This window comes from Panthera pardus, unplaced genomic scaffold (assembly GCF_024362965.1).
Source record: "Panthera pardus isolate Hobbes unplaced genomic scaffold, ASM2436296v1 HiC_scaffold_27, whole genome shotgun sequence".
In the NCBI taxonomy this organism is placed as follows: Eukaryota; Metazoa; Chordata; class Mammalia; order Carnivora; family Felidae; genus Panthera; species Panthera pardus.
The window spans coordinates 39277782-39300488 of record NW_026526843.1 but is presented as its reverse complement, the minus strand read 5'-3'; the positions used below and the strand labels follow the sequence as shown (position 1 = coordinate 39300488).

The 22707-nt window shown below is 44.0% G+C and overlaps 1 protein-coding gene across 3 annotated transcripts in view; it reads left to right on the top strand.

The window, feature by feature from the left end:
* The window catches only part of ATG4A (autophagy related 4A cysteine peptidase), a 62439-nt gene that overhangs the window by 36232 nt on the left and 3500 nt on the right, over nucleotides 1-22707 (top strand). For 2 of the 3 annotated variants that reach the window (XM_053891278.1, XM_053891279.1), the window contains exons 2-9: nucleotides 4367-4477; nucleotides 9647-9745; nucleotides 12435-12536; nucleotides 12713-12785; nucleotides 15851-15930; nucleotides 16637-16824; nucleotides 16946-17024; nucleotides 21821-21966. In XM_053891278.1, the coding sequence (XP_053747253.1) occupies nucleotides 4367-4477; nucleotides 9647-9745; nucleotides 12435-12536; nucleotides 12713-12785; nucleotides 15851-15930; nucleotides 16637-16824; nucleotides 16946-17024; nucleotides 21821-21966 (878 nt within the window). Of the gene's footprint in view, nucleotides 1-4366; nucleotides 4478-6990; nucleotides 7063-9646; nucleotides 9746-12434; nucleotides 12537-12712; nucleotides 12786-15850; nucleotides 15931-16636; nucleotides 16825-16945; nucleotides 17025-21820; nucleotides 21967-22707 lie in introns of all 3 variants that reach the window. The other variant, XM_019426816.2, reaches the window with a different exon arrangement.

Below are 22707 nucleotides of genomic sequence, written 5' to 3'. Positions count from 1 at the left end.
GAGAATTTGTGTTGTTTGTGGGACACAAGCCTCACAGAATCTGGGAACCTTCAGGTACAAGTGTCTCTGTTAAGCCCCATCAGAAAGTGTGTTGTTCAAAGCCATTTTTTCATTTGCTTGCAATTTTATAAAAACCAACCTTTAAAAATACAGTCAATGACTGGAAAAAAATATTAAAGTAAGATATCGCAGAAATGGCAGAGTGAGAACCTCTGAAAATTCTATTTATAAGAGCAATGAAAAACACTGGCAGAAATGGTCATAGTCAACCTTTTCAGAACCGTGGAAGTTAGCCACAGAAAGCCTTTCCCCGGAGGCTTTTATGGAAAACTGTTAGAGGTGCAGCCACTAGGAAAAACAGTATGAAGGTTCCTCACAAAATTAAAAATAGAAATATCATATGATCCAGTAATACCACTTCTGGGTATTTACCTGAAGAAAACACAAACAGTGTTTAGAAAGATATATACACCCCTATGTTTATTATAGCACTATTTACAGTAGCCAAGATATGGAAGCAACCTAGCTGACCATCAATAGATGAAAAGGTAAAGAAGATGTGAGATACACTCTCTCTCTCTCTCTCTCTCTCTCTCTCTCTCACACACACACACACACACACACTGGAATATTACTCAGCCATAAAAATGAATAAAATCTTACCACTCGTGACAACATGGAGGGATCTAGAGGGTATTATTTTTTTAATGTTTATTTTTGAGAGAGAGAGAGACAGACAGACAGACAGAGCATGAGCAGGGGAGGGGCAGAGAGAGAGGGAGACACAGAATTCGAAGCAGGTTCCAGGCTCTGAGCTGTCAGCACAGAGCCCAGTGCAGGGCTCGAACTCATGGACTGCGAGATCAATGACCTCAGCTGAAGTCAGATGATCAACTGATTGAGCCACCCAGGCACCCCTAGAAGGTATTATGTTAAGTGAAGTAAGTCATCCAGAAAAAGACAGATACCATATGATTTCACTTATATGTGGAGTCTAAAAAACAAAACAAGTGAACAAATCAGAAACAGACTTAAAAATACAGAGAACAAACTGGTGGTTGCCAGAGGGGAAAAGGGTGAGGGATGGGCAAAATAGGTGAAGGGGATTAAAAAGGTACAAACTTCCACCTATAAAATAAATAAGTCATGGGGACTGAAAGTACAGCATAGGGAATGTAGTTAATAATATTGTAATAATTTTATATGGTGCCAGATGGTGACTACGCTGATTGTAGTGACCATTGAGTAACATATAAGTTGTCAAATCGCTATGTTGTACACCTAGAACTAAGATAATATTGTATGTCAGCTATACTTCAATTAAAAATAAAAAAATTTAAAAAAAGAAAACCATTAGAGGCAACTGATTAACTTCATAGATGCCTGATGCAGTAGATCAGGCCTGATCATAGATGCCTGATGCAGAAAGCTTAAAAGAAAAACCTAGTGAGTAACATGTCCATTGGAGCTTGAAAAGTTCGGGCATATCCCTGGGAATCTAGAAGACTATATGCATGCTCAGGACTGTGTGCATTCCCAGTGTTGTGTGCATGCTCAGGAAAGAGCTGACAGGGTTCTAAGCTTTTGCTCTGGCTGATCTCAAGCTCTGCACAAGGGAAGACTAAGGCAGAGTTATCAGCCACCTGGCTGAGTGTTGAAGGCATGTCCCAACATGTACACATAACCTCTTGGCCAAGACTGGGAGACTTGCTGGTTCCAAGAGTTTAAGGAAGTCTTTGTTCAGTTATTAGCTGTCCACTAAGCCAACCTAGCAGAGACTTCAGTGCAATAATTATTATTAAAGTAAAATGGAACAGAGTGAAGCCTGTTGTTCATCAGACCTTGTAGAAGCTAATTCTTGGTCTGCCCAGCTGTGGTCTTTGTAGCTCTGCCTGTATAGCTCCTATCTCTTTAAACAGGATGAAAGGGGCAGTAAACTCATATGGGGCTGATGTTTGTTCATTTTAAGGCAAGATAAAAGTAGTTTATGAATTTTTTTAAAGGATTGTGTTAGTCAGAAGTGATTCTGTTGGAAATGCGATTTCACTTTTGCACCTTAATGATGCCCCAGTTTGCTTCTTCATGACTCTGAGTTCTCCTTGTGGAAGACCTTATTCCTCTTTCCTCCCTGGATCCTCTTGTATACACTCTCCCCATGTTATTGCTCTTCACGTCTGTTCTGGCTTTCATTTGTTTCATCCATGTAGCTTCAACTGGGGCTGGCTGTAGCCCTGCATTCTTGAAGTCCATTTTCTAAGAGGAGAATTGGGAAGAACAGAGACCATCTTGACCTTCTTGCTGGCCTGAGAAGGGCTGAAGAGCAAGAGGAAAATTCTTTGGCTACCATTTTGGTCAGGGCCATCCCAAATGAAGCAGTGGAGTTCTCACAGGCTTTAAGGGGCTGTACTAATTTGACCAGCTGGCCAGGGTTGGCGATAGAGAAATGGTTTTTCTTGGCCAGTACTAAAAAAAAGACCCAAAGCTTATATGCATACATGCTGTACATTCACCCAATGCACCCTTCCTCACCCCTATCAGGGGAATGCCAGACAGGCTGCCCCTTTCCCACGCCCCTCTCAAGCCCCTCATTTTCTGACTCTGTTTCTAGGCTCCACTGGATGTTCATTTTAACCTGATTTCTTCTGCGTGTGAGGGGTAGAGAGTAGGGTGGGAAGGTACACAGTGTGATTTACACCACCTCAGTCCACCACCTCCTGGGGATGGCCTGACCTGGGTGGTCATTTTTAGCCTGGTATTTCCTGGGCTTAGGCCAGGGGCTGAGGCCAGTGACAGAGAAGCTAAGAGGGCACAGGTTCTCTGGCAGATCTAGCAGTGATGAGCTTTCACCGGGGAACAAAATGGCTGTCTCATTTCTAACCTCTTTAGGTTTGAAAGACTGCCGAGTGTATAACCTTAATGATTAAAACATTCTGAGGAGAAAAGCTACTTAAATCCCTGAAATATTGGACTTCTGTAATACATCTCAAGAAATGCAGTATTTCTTGAACTACTGGGTAGCTCTGTTTCTAAAATTATAACTTCACACAAATTATAACTTCAGTTTATACAAATGATACATGGCATAATGTCAACCTCCAACCAAGCAGTGAGAGCAGGTTAACCTGTTTTCATGATCAAAGAGGACTCATTTATATTTAGGAACATTTATTTCTATGAAAACAGCATGCTCCTGCCTTAGAAAACAAAGCCAAAAGAAAACAATTTGTCCTTTCAAGTGAGTTAAACATATCTCACAATGCCATTTTTACAGGAAAATCATTCCCTTAGGGCTTTCAGGCACTGCTGTGGGAGAGTCCCTGCAGGTGCTTGTACTTACTCTCTCTGAGCTCCCTTCCCCATAGGGGCTGGGGAGCCTCCAAGAGCTCAGGTGAGAAGGCATGTGTTGGATGTGTTAGCTTTGAACTTGAAGTGTGTTTTCTCATAGACACAGCACCATATACACGATGAAATATACCATCAATTTTATTTCCTGGTTGCAGGTTAAAATAGGTTTTTGTGGGAAACTTGTTTACCACTTATGATATTATTTCTCTCAGGAAGGCACTTAAAGAGAACTTTTGAGATTAGGACCCTCTCATAAGTCAGTCTTAACTCTTTGAGCAGACTCTTTCCCCACAAGTGGTACAAAAGTGAATTTTACCTCATCTCACATTACATGGTTCTAAGTTCTGAGAGTCTGGCCTGTGAACTTACAAGGTTTAATTATATGTTATTCAGTTACTTTATCTTGAGAGATAAGCATGGTCATTTGTGAATCCCAAGAACAAGTTATAGTTATCGTCAGCTTCAAGATTCTTCTTTGCAGAAGTCATATGTGAATAAGATGGCAAACAAAAGTACTGTTAAAACCGCTGGTCTTCCAGCTAAAATACTACATTTTCACAGTTTTGTAATCTTTGGAGTTTGTCACAGCCCATTCCAATGCCTCCAGCCACTAGAAACCTCATAATATTCCCTGTAATGTGGGCATGAGTTGGATATGCAAGTATTAGGTATTATTGTATCACCTTGATCCACTTTTGCTTGGAGAAGCTAGATAAGTGGCTGTTTACAAAGAATACCCCATGATGAAAAGGTTTTGAAATGACCCTGAACTAAATATTTGGAGATGGTGCCAAATGGGACCATGAGAAAAGGAAGGTGAAAATAGGTGGTCAAAAGTAAATCCCTCTACTAAAGGATTTGAGGCTTTGTGAGTATCTTTGTTCCTCCAAGACAAGGATTTGCCTCCATTCGATTCAAGCCAATGATCTTTCACCTTCAGGACAAAGGTAATAACCAGTAAAACCACAGAAGCAAATCCCCTCTGTTACATTTTGCTTAAGTTTCTTTCCTTTTCTTTCAGTTTTATCCAAATATGAAAACCAGATTACTATTTTTGCTGACTACCTAGAAGAATTTCCAGATACGGATGAGCTGGTATGGATCTTGGGGAAACAGCATCTCCTTAAAACGGGTAAGGTTTGGTAGCATTTGTCTGTGAGAACCTAAATGAGGTGGGTGCCTGAGGTTAAGGTCCTATCCATTTTTCCTTGTGGGGTTGGTGGAGTGTGACTTTGGTAACTGTTCATGCCACTTGTAGGCGGACATACCTTGCAGCCAGAGGAGGTCAAGCCACAGACTCCTTGCTTGCACAGGTCCCTTCCGAGGCCCTGAGAGTCCTTAGCAGCATGTTCACATGATCATAGGTGTTTGTGCAATTTGAAAGGGTCATATATATATTTATTCTTTTCTTTAAAGGAGCACCCCTGAATTCCATAAGCCTTGACTTTCAAAAACCATGGACCCACTCGTGGTATCACTAACCAGTTTTAGACTGTAATGCCTGGGCTACATACTTCTCATTCCCCTTGTGTCCTTTTCTATCTAGATGAAAGACGCTGCCACCCAGGGGACCTCTAATCAGCCCAGGGCTGTCAGAAACCACGTCAGACACTAAGAAGTTTTGTAGGTGTAGATCTTTTGCTGACTGTAGCACCTTCTCAGTTTATTCTGATTTTGTATAGAACTTTTAGCCACAGCAGCTAGATGGAAAAGAGGCTTGAATATTTCTTCCTTACCCTTATATACTTACAGATTGGGGAAGACCTTTTATTTTTTATTTAAAAAGTTTTTTAATGTTTATTTATTTTTGAGAGAGAGACAGAACATGAGTGGAAGAGGGGCAGAGAGAGAGGGAGGAACAGAATCCAAAGTAGGCTCCAGGCTCTGAGCTGCTAGCACAGATCCTGACACGAGGCTCGAACTCAAGAACCACAAGATCATGACCTGAAGTGAAGTCAGACGCTCAATCGACTGAGCCACCCAGACACCCCAGGGAAGATCTTTTAACCTAAAACTGCCAACAGCCCAGCACCCTGATAAAGCCTGAGCTTGGAGAGAGTCAGCTGTCTGTCTGTCTGTCTGTCTGAGGAGAGATGCTCTTTGAAGGCCCTAGCATAGAGGAAGAAATAGGAAGGAGCTGATCACAAGGCAGGAGGGGAAGTTAGCATCTTCTGGCTCCACCCTGTTTCTGGTTTCATCCTCTGGATTGGAGAATCCTGAAGAGTGGAGAGAGTTGAGGGTTAGCAGTTCGGAGACCTTTTGTATACAGACTCTTCCCCTACCTTAGATAAGTCACTTTCTCTTTCTGGATCTTAACTTCCTTCACAGGTACTTAAAATGAGGAATACTGGAAGGGATCTCTTCTAGTTCTGTATTCCATGATAACAGGAATCCCCAGCTTGTCAAATATGGCCATATCCAAATGTTAAGTTGGGAAATACCTTTCAAAGTGCACTTATGGTTAAAGTGTCCATACAACTACCCCCAGCCTTTCTAGCATAGAGGAAAGCTGAAAGGCCTAGAGAATATCAGAAGAAGGAGTGAGTGGTGTGAACATTTGAGAGGGGAAGTATATAAAAACAGCTAACATGTATCACAGGCTTACCACATACTGTACCATCTAAACACTTTCCATGCATTATCTTGCAGAATATTCACAACTCTATGATGTAGGTGCTCTTATTCTCCCTATTTTAAGGATAAGAAAACTGAAGCTCAGAGAGATTATGTGACAAGGCCACACAGTTGGCAAGGAACAGAGTCAGGGCTCCAACCCAGGCAGAATATGACTCCAGAAGTTTTACTCTTAACCAGTGTACATCTGCTGCCCATAATGTGGTAGGCACTGGGGACGTGAAGGGCAGGGAGAATTCAGACCACTCAACTTTCTGGTTTGTTCAAAGGAAAGGCAGGAGAGAAAACAGAAATTATTGGCTAAAATCAAATTTTCTTTTCTTCTCTTAAAGTGCAATGGCTCTAACTTCTATACAGATGGACCCGTGAAAGCCGCCGTATATGTGGTCATTGAAGTAAATTTATGTCATAAAATGCACAAAATGCTTTGAATAAAGACACCAAAGTGTTTGTGTCTAATTTATCCATTAGATTACAAATGCCAGCTGCACTGGGTGGTGTTGTATATTTTTACACACTTAATTTACTTATTGTGGATCTTCCTTTTTAGTTAAACATACATGCATGTACACGTGTACACCCCCCACACACACCCCCACACATACACACCCCTAGTTTTAGATAATGGACACTGGGTACTGATGAGAGATCCAACCAACTATCATCGTTTCAGGCAGGGGCTGGTTGCCTTGTTAGTGGGTTATCCTTGCTTTTCTTATCCCTTGTCTTTTGGCCACTGACCCCAGTGTTAGTACCTGTCAGGGCCATGGAGCTCAGTGAGTAGGAGACAGGAACCACCTGGCCAGTAGTACTGGTCAAAACATAGGTGAAAGGGAATGCTGAAATTACTTGGCTAAGGTGATATTGGGTTTCCTATGAACTTCCCTAGCCCCATAACAATGGAATTGATTGGTTTATTTGAAAATGAGTTTCCTGCTGGCTCAGAAATCAAAGGCAGATATCTTTAGATGGGATGTGGTGATTTAATTTTAATTTCACATTTAATTTCAGAAAAATCTAAGCTGTTGTCTGATATAAGTGCTCGTCTGTGGTTTACATACAGAAGGAAATTTTCACCAATTGGTAGGTATATCATTTGTTGTACTTTGCTTTCTTCCTTGTTGATAGCTTGCCTGAGGTGATCAGTGACATCCAAGAAACCTCAGAATTAACAGCTCACTGTGGTGAAGAATTTGCTTTAGGGGAATACTTAAATCATATACTTTATTCAAAAGTTTCATTGCCCAAGTACTGCATCATGTATGGTTCCTTGGTGTGAATATGTAATTGCCAGGATATTTATGAGTCCACCTCCAAGTGTTCAGGCACCAGGTAGTATTAGTTGTTTTCCAGGAGCAAGGAGAAAGTCAAACTTCTAGTCTGGGTAATATTTATTAACTCATAATCCACTGCTTTGTGGAGTTACTTGATTATTAAAGACAGTTATGCCTTGAATGAAAGAAAATAATTCCTATGATTTCCACCCCCTATGATATTAAAGCACCATACCACTGGAAGATGAACTATGATAGATTTCCTTGGAACTAATTATCAGCTGTTAGGTTACCACCTGCTGTCTAGGAAAAAAAAAGGTCAATAAGCTAAGTGAATTGTCTCCCTTTAGAGAAAATCTGTAAAATGTTTGCAAGTAAGGTGGCCTATTCCTAGTATCATGGCCCTGTAGGAAAAAGAATGTCAAATCCAAGTGGTGGAAGCTATTCTCCTAAGAGAAAACCTGTCTGATTGATTTTGATGCAGGACTGGACATAATAACTGGAATGAAATCCTACTTTCTGATCAGTGCCCAAAACAAAGTCCACATGGACATTTTTTGCTTTCCACAGGAAGTACCCAAGCAGTAAAATGCCCAAAGGAAAAATCTTTAGTACCCAGTGATTTTATTTATTTATTTATTTAAGTAATTAATTATATTTTAGAGAGAGAGTACATGCACCAGCTGGGAAGAGGAGGAGGAGGAGGAGAGAGAGAGAGAGAGAGAGAGAGAGAGAGAGAGAGAAACTTAAGCAGGCTCCACACTCAGCACAGAGCCCGACACAGGGCTTGATCCCATGACCCTGGGATTATGACCTGAGCCGAAATCAAGAGTTGGATGCCCAATGGACTGAGCCACCCAGGCACCCCTAGTACCCAGTGATTTTAAACTGTTAACTTTCTCTAGGTGAAGAGATCTTTACAAGGCTTAAAAACATTTGCAATTCAACTCTGACAGTTGTTTTTTTTTTTAAGTTTTAAGTAGGCTAAATGCCCAATGGGGGGCTTGAACTCATGACCTTAAGATCAAGAGTTGCATGTTCTACTGACTGAGCCGGCCATGCACCCCAATTCTGACAATGTTTTGGCAATAGATGATCTCTTCTTTATCTAGTCTTCATTGCATCTCTCCTGTACTAAGCCGGCCATGCACCCCAATTCTGACAATGTTTTGGCAATAGATGATCTCTTCTTTATCTAGTCTTCATTGCATCTCTCCTGTACTAATGTGTCCTATAATTCTACCATTAGCAAGAGCCAAAGGACTCTCCTTCCAGTTATGAGTTGGCTCAACCGTCCCCATCTTTCTGTAGCAACTCTCCTTCAGTCCCCACAACCAAAGGAAAAGGGTGGCCACTGTGGCCCATTTGTCTTACATGGCTGATGACCCTCCTTAGAGTTAGTCTTGTGAGATCATGCTTATAAGCATAGTTTTCCACTCCCATGTTGAGGACAGAGAGCAATGAAAGCAGAATGTCTCCTCTGCCATCCAAGTTATCTGATTTCACTGGTACCTTGAAAAAGGATATTGAGCTCACCCTGGCCACATACGTGGGATTTTCGTTACATCAAGTGTTCTTAAAGTGGAACCTGTTGTCTTCTTTCATTTATTAACTGGTTTTATGCCTTTTAAAGATGTAGCACATTTCTAATTTATTAGTAGCATTTTCAATTATGGCCATGCTCATAACACCAGATATTTACATCATCCTGAGTGAGTTTGTAGAACACTTGCACAGATATTTTTTCAACTAGTTCTTATAATATCCACTAACAGGCAGGGTGCGTGCTGTTGTTCCCAGTCTATAGTTGAGTCTTGGATCAGGTAACTAGAGACCATTCTTCTGATGCCTAATCTGGGACTCTTTCCTCTATTTTACATTGTCCTTCTTGCTGTTGAGATCTTCATAATGTATATTTAGAACAGTCAAGAGCCTCCCAGATCTCTTTGACCATGTTGATGATTGCCTTTGGTAGCATTTATTCCTTAACTAAGGTAAGACTGGCTTCCCTGAGAAGTGAGCTGTGCAAAAAGCCAGGTTTGGTTAGGCAGATAATGACATGGCATGGGCCCAGTGTTGGTAGTCATACCTGGAAGTCATCTACAAAAAAAAAAATTGCATGCATACCTAGAAGTCCCCAAGGAGAAAACCTAAGGGGCAGGTTTTGTTCATTTGCTTGTTTTGTCTTTGGTCATAGAAACTGTTTTGGCTAACTCAGTGTTATCTCTGCAAGTTCCATCCTATAACAAGCCCTGTTTGATATTCAGCTGTATCTCTTGTCTCTTTTCAGAGTCTGTGTTTCTGTCTGTCTTGTATGATTCCCACATTTGCCAATGTTTCAGGAAAGGGCAATCCAAGGAACACATAGTCATTCCCATCCATTTTGCCAACAGGGGGAACTGGCCCTTCATCAGATGCCGGCTGGGGATGCATGCTCCGCTGTGGACAGATGATGCTGGCTCAAGCTCTTATCTGCAGACACTTGGGCAGGGGTGAGTTAAATTCGTTCTGCCTCAGAGACCTCTGCAGTAGCACTTCCTGCTGGTACTTTAGCATTGGTGCCGAGCTTCAGGAGCATTCAGTAACAGAGCCGAAGGTCCTAAAGTGCTATCTGCCAGCTCAAGTGATGGGGCCGAAAAGTCAATAAAGCCTCCCAGGAGAAGGAAACAGCTGGCATTTCCTTGTGATTCACGAAGCCAGAGAGTTATTTTCCTGGGACAGAACTGAACATTGAGGCAGGTGTGTCATTAGAGTTTCCATCTTCGCTATTATTCGAGTGAGTCCTTAAACAGGTCAGATAACAAAGGGAGCAGGAAGAAGGGTGTGGTGGTAAATCTGTTTCTTGACCTCATTGAAAAAGTCTGCCTGGTGAGGATGTAAGTGACCTAAAGGAAGTGCCTAATGAGGGAGCTGGTGCTATTTTGGTTTGGGTTCACTGAGAATATCCACTTGACAATGAAGGAATCCTTAATTTAGCTTTCTTAGGAAGCCAATTCATTAAGAAACTTCTGGTATGCTTGGAACCCTTGAGTCTCCTGCTTTCTTAAGGTATGTGCGTGCTTCCCTGTGGGCATCTGTAGGATGACCTTGGCTGGATGCCAGTTCAGGCACTTGGGTGAAGGCCTGGTTTAACATGGAGATGAGGGAAGGAAAGGACACCTTGGATGAGATTGGCCTGCTGAATTCATTGGCTGCACGAATTCATTGGCTGAATTCATTGTTGCTCCTTGAGATTCAGAGGTATGAAAACATCACTCCTTTCCCCCTGTTCTGGCAGCCTCACACACCCTGCTGCAGTTACCAGAGAGGATTGCAGAAAGGCCTGGGGAGGTTTTAGGGCTTAATGCCTTATTTTCAGAGTTTAGAGGAGCCTAAACCCACTTTTCCTAGGTAGTATCATAATTCCAGTTTTACAGATGAGGAAATTGAGGCTCAGGAAGTACGAGGACTTACCCAGAGTCAAACAGCAAGAAAGCATGGATTTGGGAATAGAAGAAGGCAGGTCTTCTGACTCATTGTCCAGTGATTTCTCTACGGTACACATACTTCTTGGAGCAGATCCATTCTATTTAATTTCTCATTTATAAAACACAGCAAGATGATCTTCCTGGAAGTGAATTCTGTGGGAAGCAAACGAGGAAAACATAAAATCCCAAAGTCAGTAGCCTCAGTCGTTTTAATATAAAAGCAAATAGCAGGAAGAATTTGAAATAGCTCTTGTAGCTAAGATATATTCAAAGATGTAATTTTGGTATTTTTTTAATGTTTATTTTTATTTTTAGAGAGAGAGAGAAAGAGAGAGAGAGAGAGAGAGAGCGGGGGGGAGCAGAGAGAAAGGGAGACACAGAATCCAAAGCAGGCTCCAGGCTCTGAGCTGTCAGCAGAGAGTCCGATGCAGAGCTCAAACCCATGGACTACAAGATGATGACCTGAGCCAAAGTCGGACGTTCAACCGACTGAACCTCCCAGGCGCCCCTTGAAGATGTAGTTTCGTAAAGAAGTATTTTGGAGTGCTTTCTATTCAGTTACTCTATAATTAAGTATTCACCTACTCATCGCTATCATCAGTCAACATTTAGCGGTACTTAGCAGCCAGCTACTCAGGATTTCCCCAGACTTGGACAATTCAGTAGCAAATGAAAAAAAAAAAATCAACCTGGATGTGGTTCACCCTCTGAAGACTATGCTGGCCACAAAGTTTAAAAGTTTGATTTCAGATCCACTGGAAGCAAAGAGAACAGAAGACTCTGGAGGTAATGGCCTTTGGCTTCAAGTATACTTCAGCTGTGAGGTTAAAATCTCCCTCGAACTTTTGGGAGAGAAATTTGTGTCTTGGAAGCAAACGGAGCCCCGGAGGTCTGTCCCGTTACACAGAGTTCCTAAAGCTGAGGGAAGGGGAGAAGCGCATCCCCTCCACAGTGGCGATTATGGAGAATTTTTGTGGGTGTCCTTTGGGAGGGATAAATAGCCCCTGCAGCATTTGGGGGCGCCATGCCTAAGGCACAGATAGGATTCCTAGAGATGTCGTTATTTTGGCTTTGGTCATAAAGAAACCTTGAACGCTTGATAGCAAAGGTATGTGTTTTTCCAAAGGTCAGTGTGGACGTTTTCAAGGTTGTGTAAAAATGGCAGCATGCAATTGTTTTTTAAACCCCTTAGTTGTAAGTTGTGTATATTCCCCTGTGCACTGTCATGTGTGAGAAGAGCAGTACCCCCCACTCTTTTGGCAATTGAGACTCTTTTGGCAATGTGGCCAAAATATAGGGACCAAAGCTGTTGCTGTCTGTGTAGAGATGAGACACTGTGGCATCAGAGTGATCTAAGGGTATACTGCTGGGTTTTCGGTGAGCTCCTTCTCGCTGAGTAGCTGACCAGAAAGGCCTTTCCTGACATTGTTGTCATGTAATATTTATCTATCTCAAGCCCTTGGGCTAAGTCAATTCCTTGGTTAAAGTCTTGTTTTGCTTTTACTTTACACCCACTGAGACTTTGAAAGTAATGTCTCCAGATGCCGTTGTTGTCAATATTGGAGTTCCTTAGGAATGTTCTAACTTGATCATTCCTGCCTTCCAGATGCAACTCGTGTGTTTTCCCTCTAACCCAATGGTTACAGTAAGAGTGCAGAGAGGTAAATAAACAGTTATTTTAAATGATTTTAACTCATTTTTTTTTCTTAAAAAGACTGGAACTGGGAGAAACAAAAAGAACAACCCAAAGAATACCAACGGATCCTACAGTGCTTCTTAGATAGAAAGGATTGTTGCTACTCTATCCATCAAATGGGTAAGGTTACATCAGTAGTTTTATGGCAATGTCTGTACCTACTGCTTTCACCCCCTGCCTTATATGTGGCTCTGCTAAGTTGTCCATCTGCTTAATTATTTATGAAAAAAAAATAGGAGTTTGTGGTATGCTAGAAGAACTTTTGCTAACATCTTTTTTTTTCCACATAAAAACAGCACAAATGGGTGTAGGAGAAGGGAAATCAATTGGCGAATGGTTTGGACCAAATACAGTTGCACAGGTGTTAAAGTAAGTAAAAGAGTCTGGCATCTGCCTTATCGTACTCTCTCCTATGCCTCCTTCTTCTGCCAACTCAGTGTCCCATCAATCTATTCCTGCCATCCCACTAAGCCACCAGACATCTGCACTATTTTGCCCAGACAGTTCTTTGAAGTGTGCCGGATCTTCACTCAGATGAAGACATCTGTTTTCATATTTCAGAGTCGTAGTCACTGGTGCCGGTATAGAGGGAGGCATCTCAGGACTCATTCAGTATCTGTTCCCTCTGCAGGTTGGTGTTCACCTTCCAGGGAACCATCAGCCTGAGGGTCACTTTGAAGCCAAAAGGCTAAATAGTAAGTGGCGGAGGCTGAGCTAGCTTAGGAAAGACAAGGACTCCCACTCTGTATAGTATAAAAAAACCTCATTCATTCATTCATTCATTCAAGATGTAAAATTTTTTAATGTTTATTTACTTTTGAGACAGAGACAGAGACAGAGAGACAGAGCACAAGCGGGAGAGGGGCAGAGAGAGGGGGAGACACAGAGTCAGAAGCAGTCTCCAGGCCCTGAGCTGTCTGCACAGAGCCTGATGCAGGGCTTGAACCCACAAACCGTGAGATCATGACCTGAGCCAAAGTCAGATGCTAAACCAACTGAGCCAGCCAGGCGCCCCATCCATTCAACATTTACTGAGTGGCTGTGCTGTGCAAAGTGCTGGGTATACAGAAATAAACTAGACACAGTTCTTGCCTCAAGGAACTCAACACCTGTGGGAGGAGACAAACCCCAAGGGAGTCTTGGGATCAGTTTGTCGTGTCTTGGCAGACTCCAGGTACCCCAGCATGGTACTTGTGCAGTTGCTCTGTTAAATCGCAGAATTTACTGCCGATACCAAGAGGCAAGGTGGAGAATCTAAGATGAACATTTTAGAAGTGAATGGGATGGGTGGCATCAGCACCTATACATGTAGGCCACCTCACCTGTTGTCACTCTCCTTCCTGACAGCCTGTCACTGAATGAAAACTCCGCAAGGGCAGAGATTACATTTGTCTTGTTCACTACAGTAACACCAGCACATAAAACTGCCTGGCACACATAAGTGCTCAGTAGATACTTGACGGGTGAATGGAGATGCCATCCAGAATCTGAAGCTGGATTTAGGCATCAGAAGATTGAAACCATCTGGAATCCTTTGGCGTAGCTTGCTTCTTCAATTCCCAGGCTCTCTGGAGGATGATGGCAGGACCTGCTCCATGAAAAGTACAGAGGGGGCACTGTTTCAATTATTAGCCAGTCTTCGTGAACCAGAATGCTCTGGAAATGTGCTCACGAGGGGAGTAGTCTGGATTTCCTGGGGACCCAAGCAAAATCTGTATTTTGGCGTTATTCCTTGCTAATGCTGCAAACCCCCTGTGACCACTTCCTTGCCTTAGTCCATAGTCCCTTTGCGGGGCATCATTGATTCTGCTGAGTGAAGATCTGGCAGTATTTCAGGAAGCACCGTAGGAACCCAGGGTCGAAGGTGTAGAAGATGGATGAGAATGGCTGTGCCGAGCCCCAAACCCAGCCTGAAATGTTTAGTTTTTACATGATGTCCTTCAGAATCTGCTTCTTTCTTCTAAATTTTGAAGTTCTCAACAATAAGCAAATGGAAACATACCTTTTATAAAGAATTTAAGTGGCTTGTTTTTGGTGGGGGAGGGGCAGAGAGAGAGAGGGAGGGAGGGAGGGAGGGAGAGAGGGAGGGAGGAAGAGAATCTTAAGCAGGATGCATGCTTAGTGCGGAGTCTGACACAGGGCTTGATCCCACGACCCAGGGATCATTATGTGCGCTGAAATCAAGAGTCAGACGCTCAATCGACTAAGCCACCCAGGCACCCCTAAGTGGGTTTTGAGTCACTGTGATTGTTATCATTAATAACAGAGTATTAGTGTATCAGGGAAAGGTAATACATTACAAGGAATGAAATTAAAGTGTAATGGTAATTAACCTCTTCCTGGGAGCTACTTTGGTTAGGAAAATCATATATATATATTTTGTTTTATCCAGTGAGGCTGTGATTTACTCAAGAATTCCAGAAGTAGCCAGGTTAAATACACCTTCTTTCAGACTGGTAAGAGGGAAACATAAGAGAGAAATGGCCATGGTGCTTTATTTTTTATTTTTTTTAATCTTTTTTTTACTTTTTCTTTTTTTTTTTAAATGTTTTTATTTATTTTTGAGAAAGAGTGTGTGAGTAAGGGAAGGGCAGAGACAGAGGGAGAGAGACACAGAATCTGAAGCAGGTTCCAGGCTGTGAGCTGTCAGCACAGAGCCCAACACAGGGTTTGAACTCATGAATGGTGAGATCATGACCTGAGCCAAAGTCGGATGCTTAACCAACTGAGCCACCCAGGTGCCCCGGCAATGGTGCTTTACTCAGACCTCAGATAATCCTTGTGTTGAAGGGGTTTTCTTTCTAACCTCCTCCAAAGTTATACAATTCAGCATGCTCTCTCTCTGTTCAGCTGTTGACCAGAGAGGCCCCACACCAAGGCCATATGCAGCCCACGTCTCTTGAACAGCATTTGCACTGCACATGGGGAGGGGTGTAAGAGATATTTCTCTCTCTCTCTCTCTCTGCATTTTCCTTAGCCTTATCCTCAACATTATCTGTGCTCCCAAACATATGTATGTATTTATATTTTATATTTTATATTTATATTTATAACTTCATGACAGTTACCTTTTTTTGAAAAAAGCAGTAAGTCAGAATGTGTTTTGTTTAAGAAAACAAAATCTCTGGGAGCAGATACGTTGACATCTTTTCTCTTTTGCCTGACAGGAGTCACTTTGTGAGGTAGACTTTTCCATTTTGTAAAGCAGGACTTTTTTTTCGGCGTTCTAAAACAGTGACTCTGTGGCATTCTCAAGGTCCCTGGACATGGAATGTTCCAGAGCTCTCGGTCAGGGGAGCCAGAGCTGACCTGAACCCTAACTTCTCTGTGGCTCAGCATTTGGTGACTTTAGGAACAGTGGGCATATATTGTACTGCTTCCTGCTATTGTTGCCATCTTCCCCCATTTTTACTTCATTGTGTGTTACTTTGCAGAAAACTTGCTTTATTTGACGAATGGAATTCCTTGGCTGTTTATGTTTCAATGGATAACACAGTGGTCATTGAAGATATCAGTGAGTCCCTAGCCTGTCTACCTTCCCAGGTGGTGGGTGGTTGAGGTCCTTCCTCAACATTCAGAAAGTGTGGGGGTGGGTGGGGGAGAGGGAGAGAGAGGGACAACAGACAGACAGACTGACAGACAGGCACTGACTCTCTGGCCTGCTCCACTAAAGCAGGGAAGCTTGGGGGGAGGGCACAGGACTCTGGTTAATCATTCGCTATGCCTTTTCTTCTCTTTCCTTTCAGCTTTCTGAAAGGAAGAAAACAATGAGGGTCTTTTCTGACCCTAAGTGAGCTATCAGACCCTTTCCCTGCAGGATACTCAAAGTATAGATAATCAGTTAAACCCAACAGCTCTTCTGTGGAGGTCCCCATTTGCCCCAGCCCTGTGCTTTCTGCCATGGGGTTAGAGAAACCAAAGATACAGTCCCTGTCTCAAAGGCAGAAAAACTAGTCTAGAAATCAGATTTTTTTTTCAATGAGCCCCTAATATCTGGCAGGAGGTAAGTGAGTGCCTGGTTGCCAGAAGGAAGAGGAGTAAGGTCTGGAGAAGTGGTCTGGGCTTCCTGTGGGGCAAGGCGGGGCAAGCTGGGCCTCAGTGGCAGATGGGAGGGCTTCCCAGGCAGATGTCATGTGAGGTTGCCCTTAGTTTTGCCCTTGGTGTATCTCATATGACCGGATACCCCTTACTCACCCAGCTCTCTTGTCTTCCGCTTCCAGAAAAAATGTGCTGCGTCCTTCCCTCAAGTGCTGACACAGTTGGTGAGAGCCCCCCTGGCACTCTGAATGCTTCGAATCAGAGTAGGGGCACCTTTGCCTGCTGCCCAGCCTGGAAACCCCTGCTGCTTATTGTGCCCCTTCGCCTGGGCATAAACCAAATCAATCCTGTCTATGTCGATGCGTTCAAAGTAAGTCACCCCGTTTCCCAGGCCCAGTGCCGCCCGCCCATCACACCGCCATGTAAGCACAGAGATCCGTGAGCAGCAGTCCACAAGTGAGTTGAGAATCTTGCACTCTCTTTCCCTCTAGGAGTGTTTTAAGATGCCCCAGTCTTTAGGGGCCTTAGGAGGAAAACCAAATAACGCCTATTATTTCATAGGATTCTTAGGTAAGAAAAGAGGAATCACAAGTAAGTCGTTATGGGCCAGGGGAGGGTGGGCAGAAGGTTTGCACGTGAGACCAGGCAATTCCAGTTAGGGGGCCCTCTTCTAGCCCAGACATGCTGTGGCCTCTGGCCAGCTCATTCTGTCTCTGGCCTGATCTGTGGAGAGTAACACTTCTCTGTGTCTGCTGGAGAGTGGATCCCCTCCTTCAGTGTCCCACTTCCTTGCCTCTTGATAAGATGGTTCTATAGCTGCTTTCCCACTGGACCACCCCAAGGTCACAGCATTATCTCAGCATCTCTGTCTCCTTTCTATGGGGTCCAGGGTGGCAGGGTTTCACTCCCCTGGCATTGTCGATCCCCCTCTTTTAGGGACTTGGGCATTCGTGCTAGGAGCCACCTTCTGACTTCCTTGCAGCTGGGCCTGCTGCCTCCTTGTTCAGAGCCATGACTGGGTAGACGTGAGAGGAGGCAAAGACAGAGCTATCCTGTTTCTGATAACAGGGGCTAAGCCTTAAAACCACTAACTTCCTAATGCAGATGCTAACAAGCAGCCCAGGATCCCCTGCCTAGGTCGATGCCTCTGGAAATCTAGCTGCCTTACTCACTAGCTGTGGTCAGAGTCATTTAAGGCCCATGGCACACAAGGTGAGCTAGCCCAGTTCTTCTCAAACTTTAATGTGCATGCAAATCACCCTGAGAGCCTATTTAAATTTTTTTAATGTTTATTTATTTTAGAGAGAGAGAGAGACAGAGCATGAACGGGGGAGCGTCAGAGAGAGAGGGAAACACAGAATCTGAAGCAGGCTCCAGGCTCTGAGCTGTCAGCATAGAGCCTGATGCAGGGCTCGAACTCACGGACCGTGAGATCATGACCTAAGCCGAAGTCAGACACTTAACCGAATGAGCCACCCAGGCGCCCCCTGAGAGCCTATTTAAAATGCACGTTCAGCAGGTCCAGGGTGGGCCCTGAGAGTCTACATTTCTAACTAGGTGGTCCTGTGGCTGCTGGTGTACACACTGCACGTTGAGTACCAAGGGCCTAGACCCCTGGTTAGTGCTGAAGGGCACAGGGAAGGGGGCGATGTGGCATGAAACTGGGCTTCGAGGAACATGAGCTTAGATTACAAGGGAGAGCCTTAGTTAGGCAAGAGCGAGCCAGAGCAGACCTGGGGAAAGGCACAAGGGATGTGCAGAGGAGAGGGTGAAATGGGCTTGGCCACCCTCCCCCCCCCAACTCCTTGGAGATTCAGGGAGGTGAGGAGGGGGTGGAAACAGACATACCTGGCCTCATATGCAGTCTCCCAGTTATCAGCTGTGTGACAGCAGGAAACAAATATCGACTCTTCAGTCTCAGTTTCCTCTAATGGAAAATAGGGCTGGGGCCCCTGGCTGGCTCAGTCGGTAGAGCATGTGACTCTTGATCTCAGGGTTGTGAGTTCGAGCCCCATGTTGGGCGTAGAACTTACTTTAAAAAACAAAAAAGAGGGGTGCCTGGGTGGCTTAGTCGGTTGAGCATCCGGCTTCAGCTCAGGTCATGATCTCACAAGTCATGAGTTCGAGTCCTGAGTCGGGCTCTGTGCTGACAGCTCAGAGCCTAGAGCCTGCTTTGGATTCTGTGTCTCCCTCTCTCTCTCTCTCTGTCCCTCCTCCACTTGCACTTAGTCTCTCTGTCTCTCATAAATAAAACAGCAAAAAAAAAATTTTTTTAAGAAAAACAAAAAAGAAAATAGGCCTACCCCTTAACTCTCCGTGTTGTCACCTCACAGGGGAGCACTCAGCAAATAGCCAAGCATGCAGTATGCACTCAGTAAAAGATAGCCCCACCCTTCCTGACCCCCAACTGGTCTGGTCTTTGCTTACTCTTTCTTCTCTTTGAGGCTGTCTACACAGTTGCCTGAGCTCTCTATTGCTGCCATCTATTGGTTGAGCCCCAAAACTACAGCTTGATGGAAAATTTGCAAACCATGGAGGCATTTCATTTCTTTCTCCAAGTACAAAATCCAGTATTTGGAGTTATATAAATTTAGACAGCCTCTGCTTCTAAATTTTTGGGATCCTGTCAAATACAATGTTGTAAAAAAGTCAATTTCCTGTATTTTGGTACTTGAGCACAAGGCTGAAACAGATGTGAAATAATTTTGGAGGGGGCTCAATGGAGAGTGTATGGGATTCCCAGGTACCCTGGCCTCGCTTTCCTCAAGTTACCCAGAGAGAATTTGCCAAGCTGGCATATCCCTTTTGTTTCATAAGCCCACTGGGTCAGGGTGACTTGTGAGGGTTGACTACTCGTGAAAGGGGTGACGGCAATCTTTAGTTCCCCAGAGAGAGGTTTACATAGTACCCATTTGCCCATTGGCTTTCATAAACTCTTTGCTTCACTTTCATTGGAGGCTCCAAAGTCCCCCTAAATCCCCTTTTCTGCCTTATCCCCTTACTGTATTCGGTTGGGGTTCCAGATTGTAAAATGCCTGAAAGGAGGGAACAGATGAGACCTGCCATTTTCTGAACAGCTGTCTTGTGTCAGAGACCCCGCCAAGTACCACTCCCCATGTAGGTAGGAAGGTAAGTAGGTAGGTAGGTAGGTAGATAGGTAGGTAGGTAGATAGATAGAGAACATATACATATATAGTCCTATATAGAGATGTATAGATATAGATAGTCCTATATAGAGATGTATAGATATAGATAGTCCTATATAGAGATGTATAGATATAGATAGCATAATACCCCTGTGAGTTAGAGCTTGTTATTATAGTGAGACTAAGAGTTAGAGGGATTGTTTCCTCAACGCCACCCAGCTAGAAAGTAGCAAAGCCAGGATATAATCCCGATTTGGCCATCCCTGTTTACCATGCCACATTGCTTCCTGAGGGCCCTCTTTCTTGGTGGGAAGCTGGGGAAAGCTCTCAATGTGGACACTAAGGCCAGGATGAGACTCTGGCTTTCCAATTTTGCCTGCTTAGACAGGAGATGTTTGTCCCCTGTACTTGGGTAAAGAAAGGTTGTCACCTGAGATGCATAGTGTGAGCCCTGTGTCTGCAGATGGTTGACCAGACTGCCTCTTACACTTGAGCCTCTTTAGAGACCTTGATTTAGTCCCCACATCACTTCTAGGGCTTCTTAGATATTCTCCTGTATCTCTTTTAAGCACTCTAAGGAACAGTGCAGCCTGCCAAGCTCCATCACACACACACACACACACACACACACACACACACACACACGCACACACACAAGGCCAGAATCAGAGAGGATGCTCTTATTATTCCCAGCATCTTAACTTGAAATGCCCTGGTAGGATGCTTGATTCTAACCATGCTCTGGATCTCTATTTTATTGTGCAGAACTTCCTTTTCTTCTTACTTTTCTGTTGTCATAAGTAGGCTTCCTTCTAAACATTCTGGTTGTTGCTTTTCTTTGTGACTTCATGCTTTTTTGATATAACTAATCCCACCCACCTGTGGTCTAGGGGGCATATGTATGTACCTTGACTTTCATAAAACAAGTCATATGGGGGCATTGATTTTCATGTACTCTTAAACATGTATTTGTAGGGAAATACTTTTGAGTCAAAGCGAGATACTTCAGTGGCCACCTTGTATTTGTATTGTGTTTTAAGCATTTCACAGAAAAGAAACCTTCTGGTTCTTATAATGCCCTGTGAGGTAACTGGAACAGGCCTAGTAACCCCAGTTTAAAAACAAGAGAATTTAAGACCAATTGAATTGAATGGTTTGCCCTTGGTCTGTGACACAGACAAGTTAAGCTACTCATCAGACATCAGAAACACATTCTTTGCCAACAGAAGTACTTAGATGGGGCCCAACACAGCCCTGGGTGCCATTCCAGGGAGATTCTTTGGGGCATCTCTCCCTACCATGCCCTCCAGCCTCAGGTAGATCTCTCTCTGGTTGCCTAACCCAGTCTATTACACAGAAGCCCACATTGCCCTGAGGCCTGGACAGTGAGGTTGGGGTTCCACCTTAGGAACTTTTGGCAGCTCAGCCTGCCTCTGATGAGCATTAGAGGGACTCTCAGCCCCTTGAATATCAAAGTAGAGCTTTTATTATCTCAGACTCCTCCAGGGTCATCATTGGACTAGGCCTTTTCAATTTGACAAAATGTAGCTTTCCTCTCATTTGTAAAGATTGAACATGTTGAAGTGAATTCTCCCAGGGAGGCGTATGTGTACTGATGTTAAGGAGCCCAAGGCAGTACTTTCCAACAGGAATTACTAACTTGCTAACATTGACTAATTTGCTAGCTAAATCAAGACCAGAAGTCAGAGCCCTGGTATCCTATCCATTGCAGAGTCCGCATTCCCATTTCTTTTGAAGGCCAAGGCCTTTTTTCTTACCAGATGGGCTCTCTGACTGGAGGTCTGAGCACTGATGGTGTGGAGTGAGATGCTTTTCCATGTTGAAAGAGGCAGGAAGCTCCCCCTAATGGCACCTGGGCTCATGCCCTGGTGATCCTACCTACTGCCTCTTTGCTACTGCTGCTCACAGAGCCTGCCATGTCATCTGTGGTCTCTCATTCCTCAAACCATTTCTCAAACCTGTCACTCTCCATTTCCAGTCTTTGACCTTAAGGAGATACAAATGCTAGGGCAAGTCTTCTCATCAAATGATTGGACTTGGCTTCCTTCAAGCATGATCACCCACGTTCGGGCTTTCTGTCACCTCATTCTCATTGTCACCAAGGGACGGGTTTAGAAAACCAGAGTGCCTCTCCCAAGGGCAGCAGTGAGGCCAGGGCCAGTGGTTCTTTCTAGATTAAGCATATCTCATTCTAAACAGGTGATGAGCTCATTTTCTTGGACCCTCACACAACCCAGACTTTTGTTAACACCGAGGAAAATGGAACAGTTGATGACCAGACTTTCCATTGCCTGCAATCCCCTCAGCGAATGAACATCTTGAACTTGGATCCTTCCGTAGCATTGGTGGGTATATGAAGGTTAGGCGGGCCAAGAGATACAACAGCACCCTATTACAGATTGGTTCCTTGAGGGTCATCCATGTTGCTAGGTAGGGCGGCAAGAGTGTGTTCAGTCACCAACCCCTACAAGGGGTAGCATAGTATTGTGGGGAGGGGGTGGACCTTGAAGACAACTACTCGAGTTGGAATCCAGGCCCTGCCACTTACTAGCTATGGACTTAGTGGGAGTCCCTTAACTTCTCTAAGCCTCAGTCTTCTCATCCCTAAAATGAGCAAAACAATAGTTCCTTCACCGTAGGGTCGTATGACGTATACTGTGCATTAGGCACTCAGTGCAGTGGCGGGCACATTGTAAGCATTCTGTAAATAGTTATTATTAGTGTTACAGTCATTCCCCTTTTACTTCTTGCCGTCTAATTATTGCCACACAGGCACAGGGAATAAGGTAGGACATACAGAGGGAGGGAGGGATAAGAGGGCACCCAGGGGCACTTCTGGGTGCCTAGTGCTGATTTCTCTGGACACACAATCCAGGAAGTTGCAGGGTTTCCCCCCTGGAAGGATGGCTCTGAGGATGGGGAAGGAGATTCATGGTCCCCTTTGTTCTAATAGATAATTTCCTTAAGGTGAAAGCCATCTTATTAAGTACTGCCTCTAGCTAAAAGTACTCTTTGGCTTATCTGTTGGTTTAGTTGACTGTTCTTTATGGATGTGTCTGTGCACTGAATGTGATGGAATTAACCCC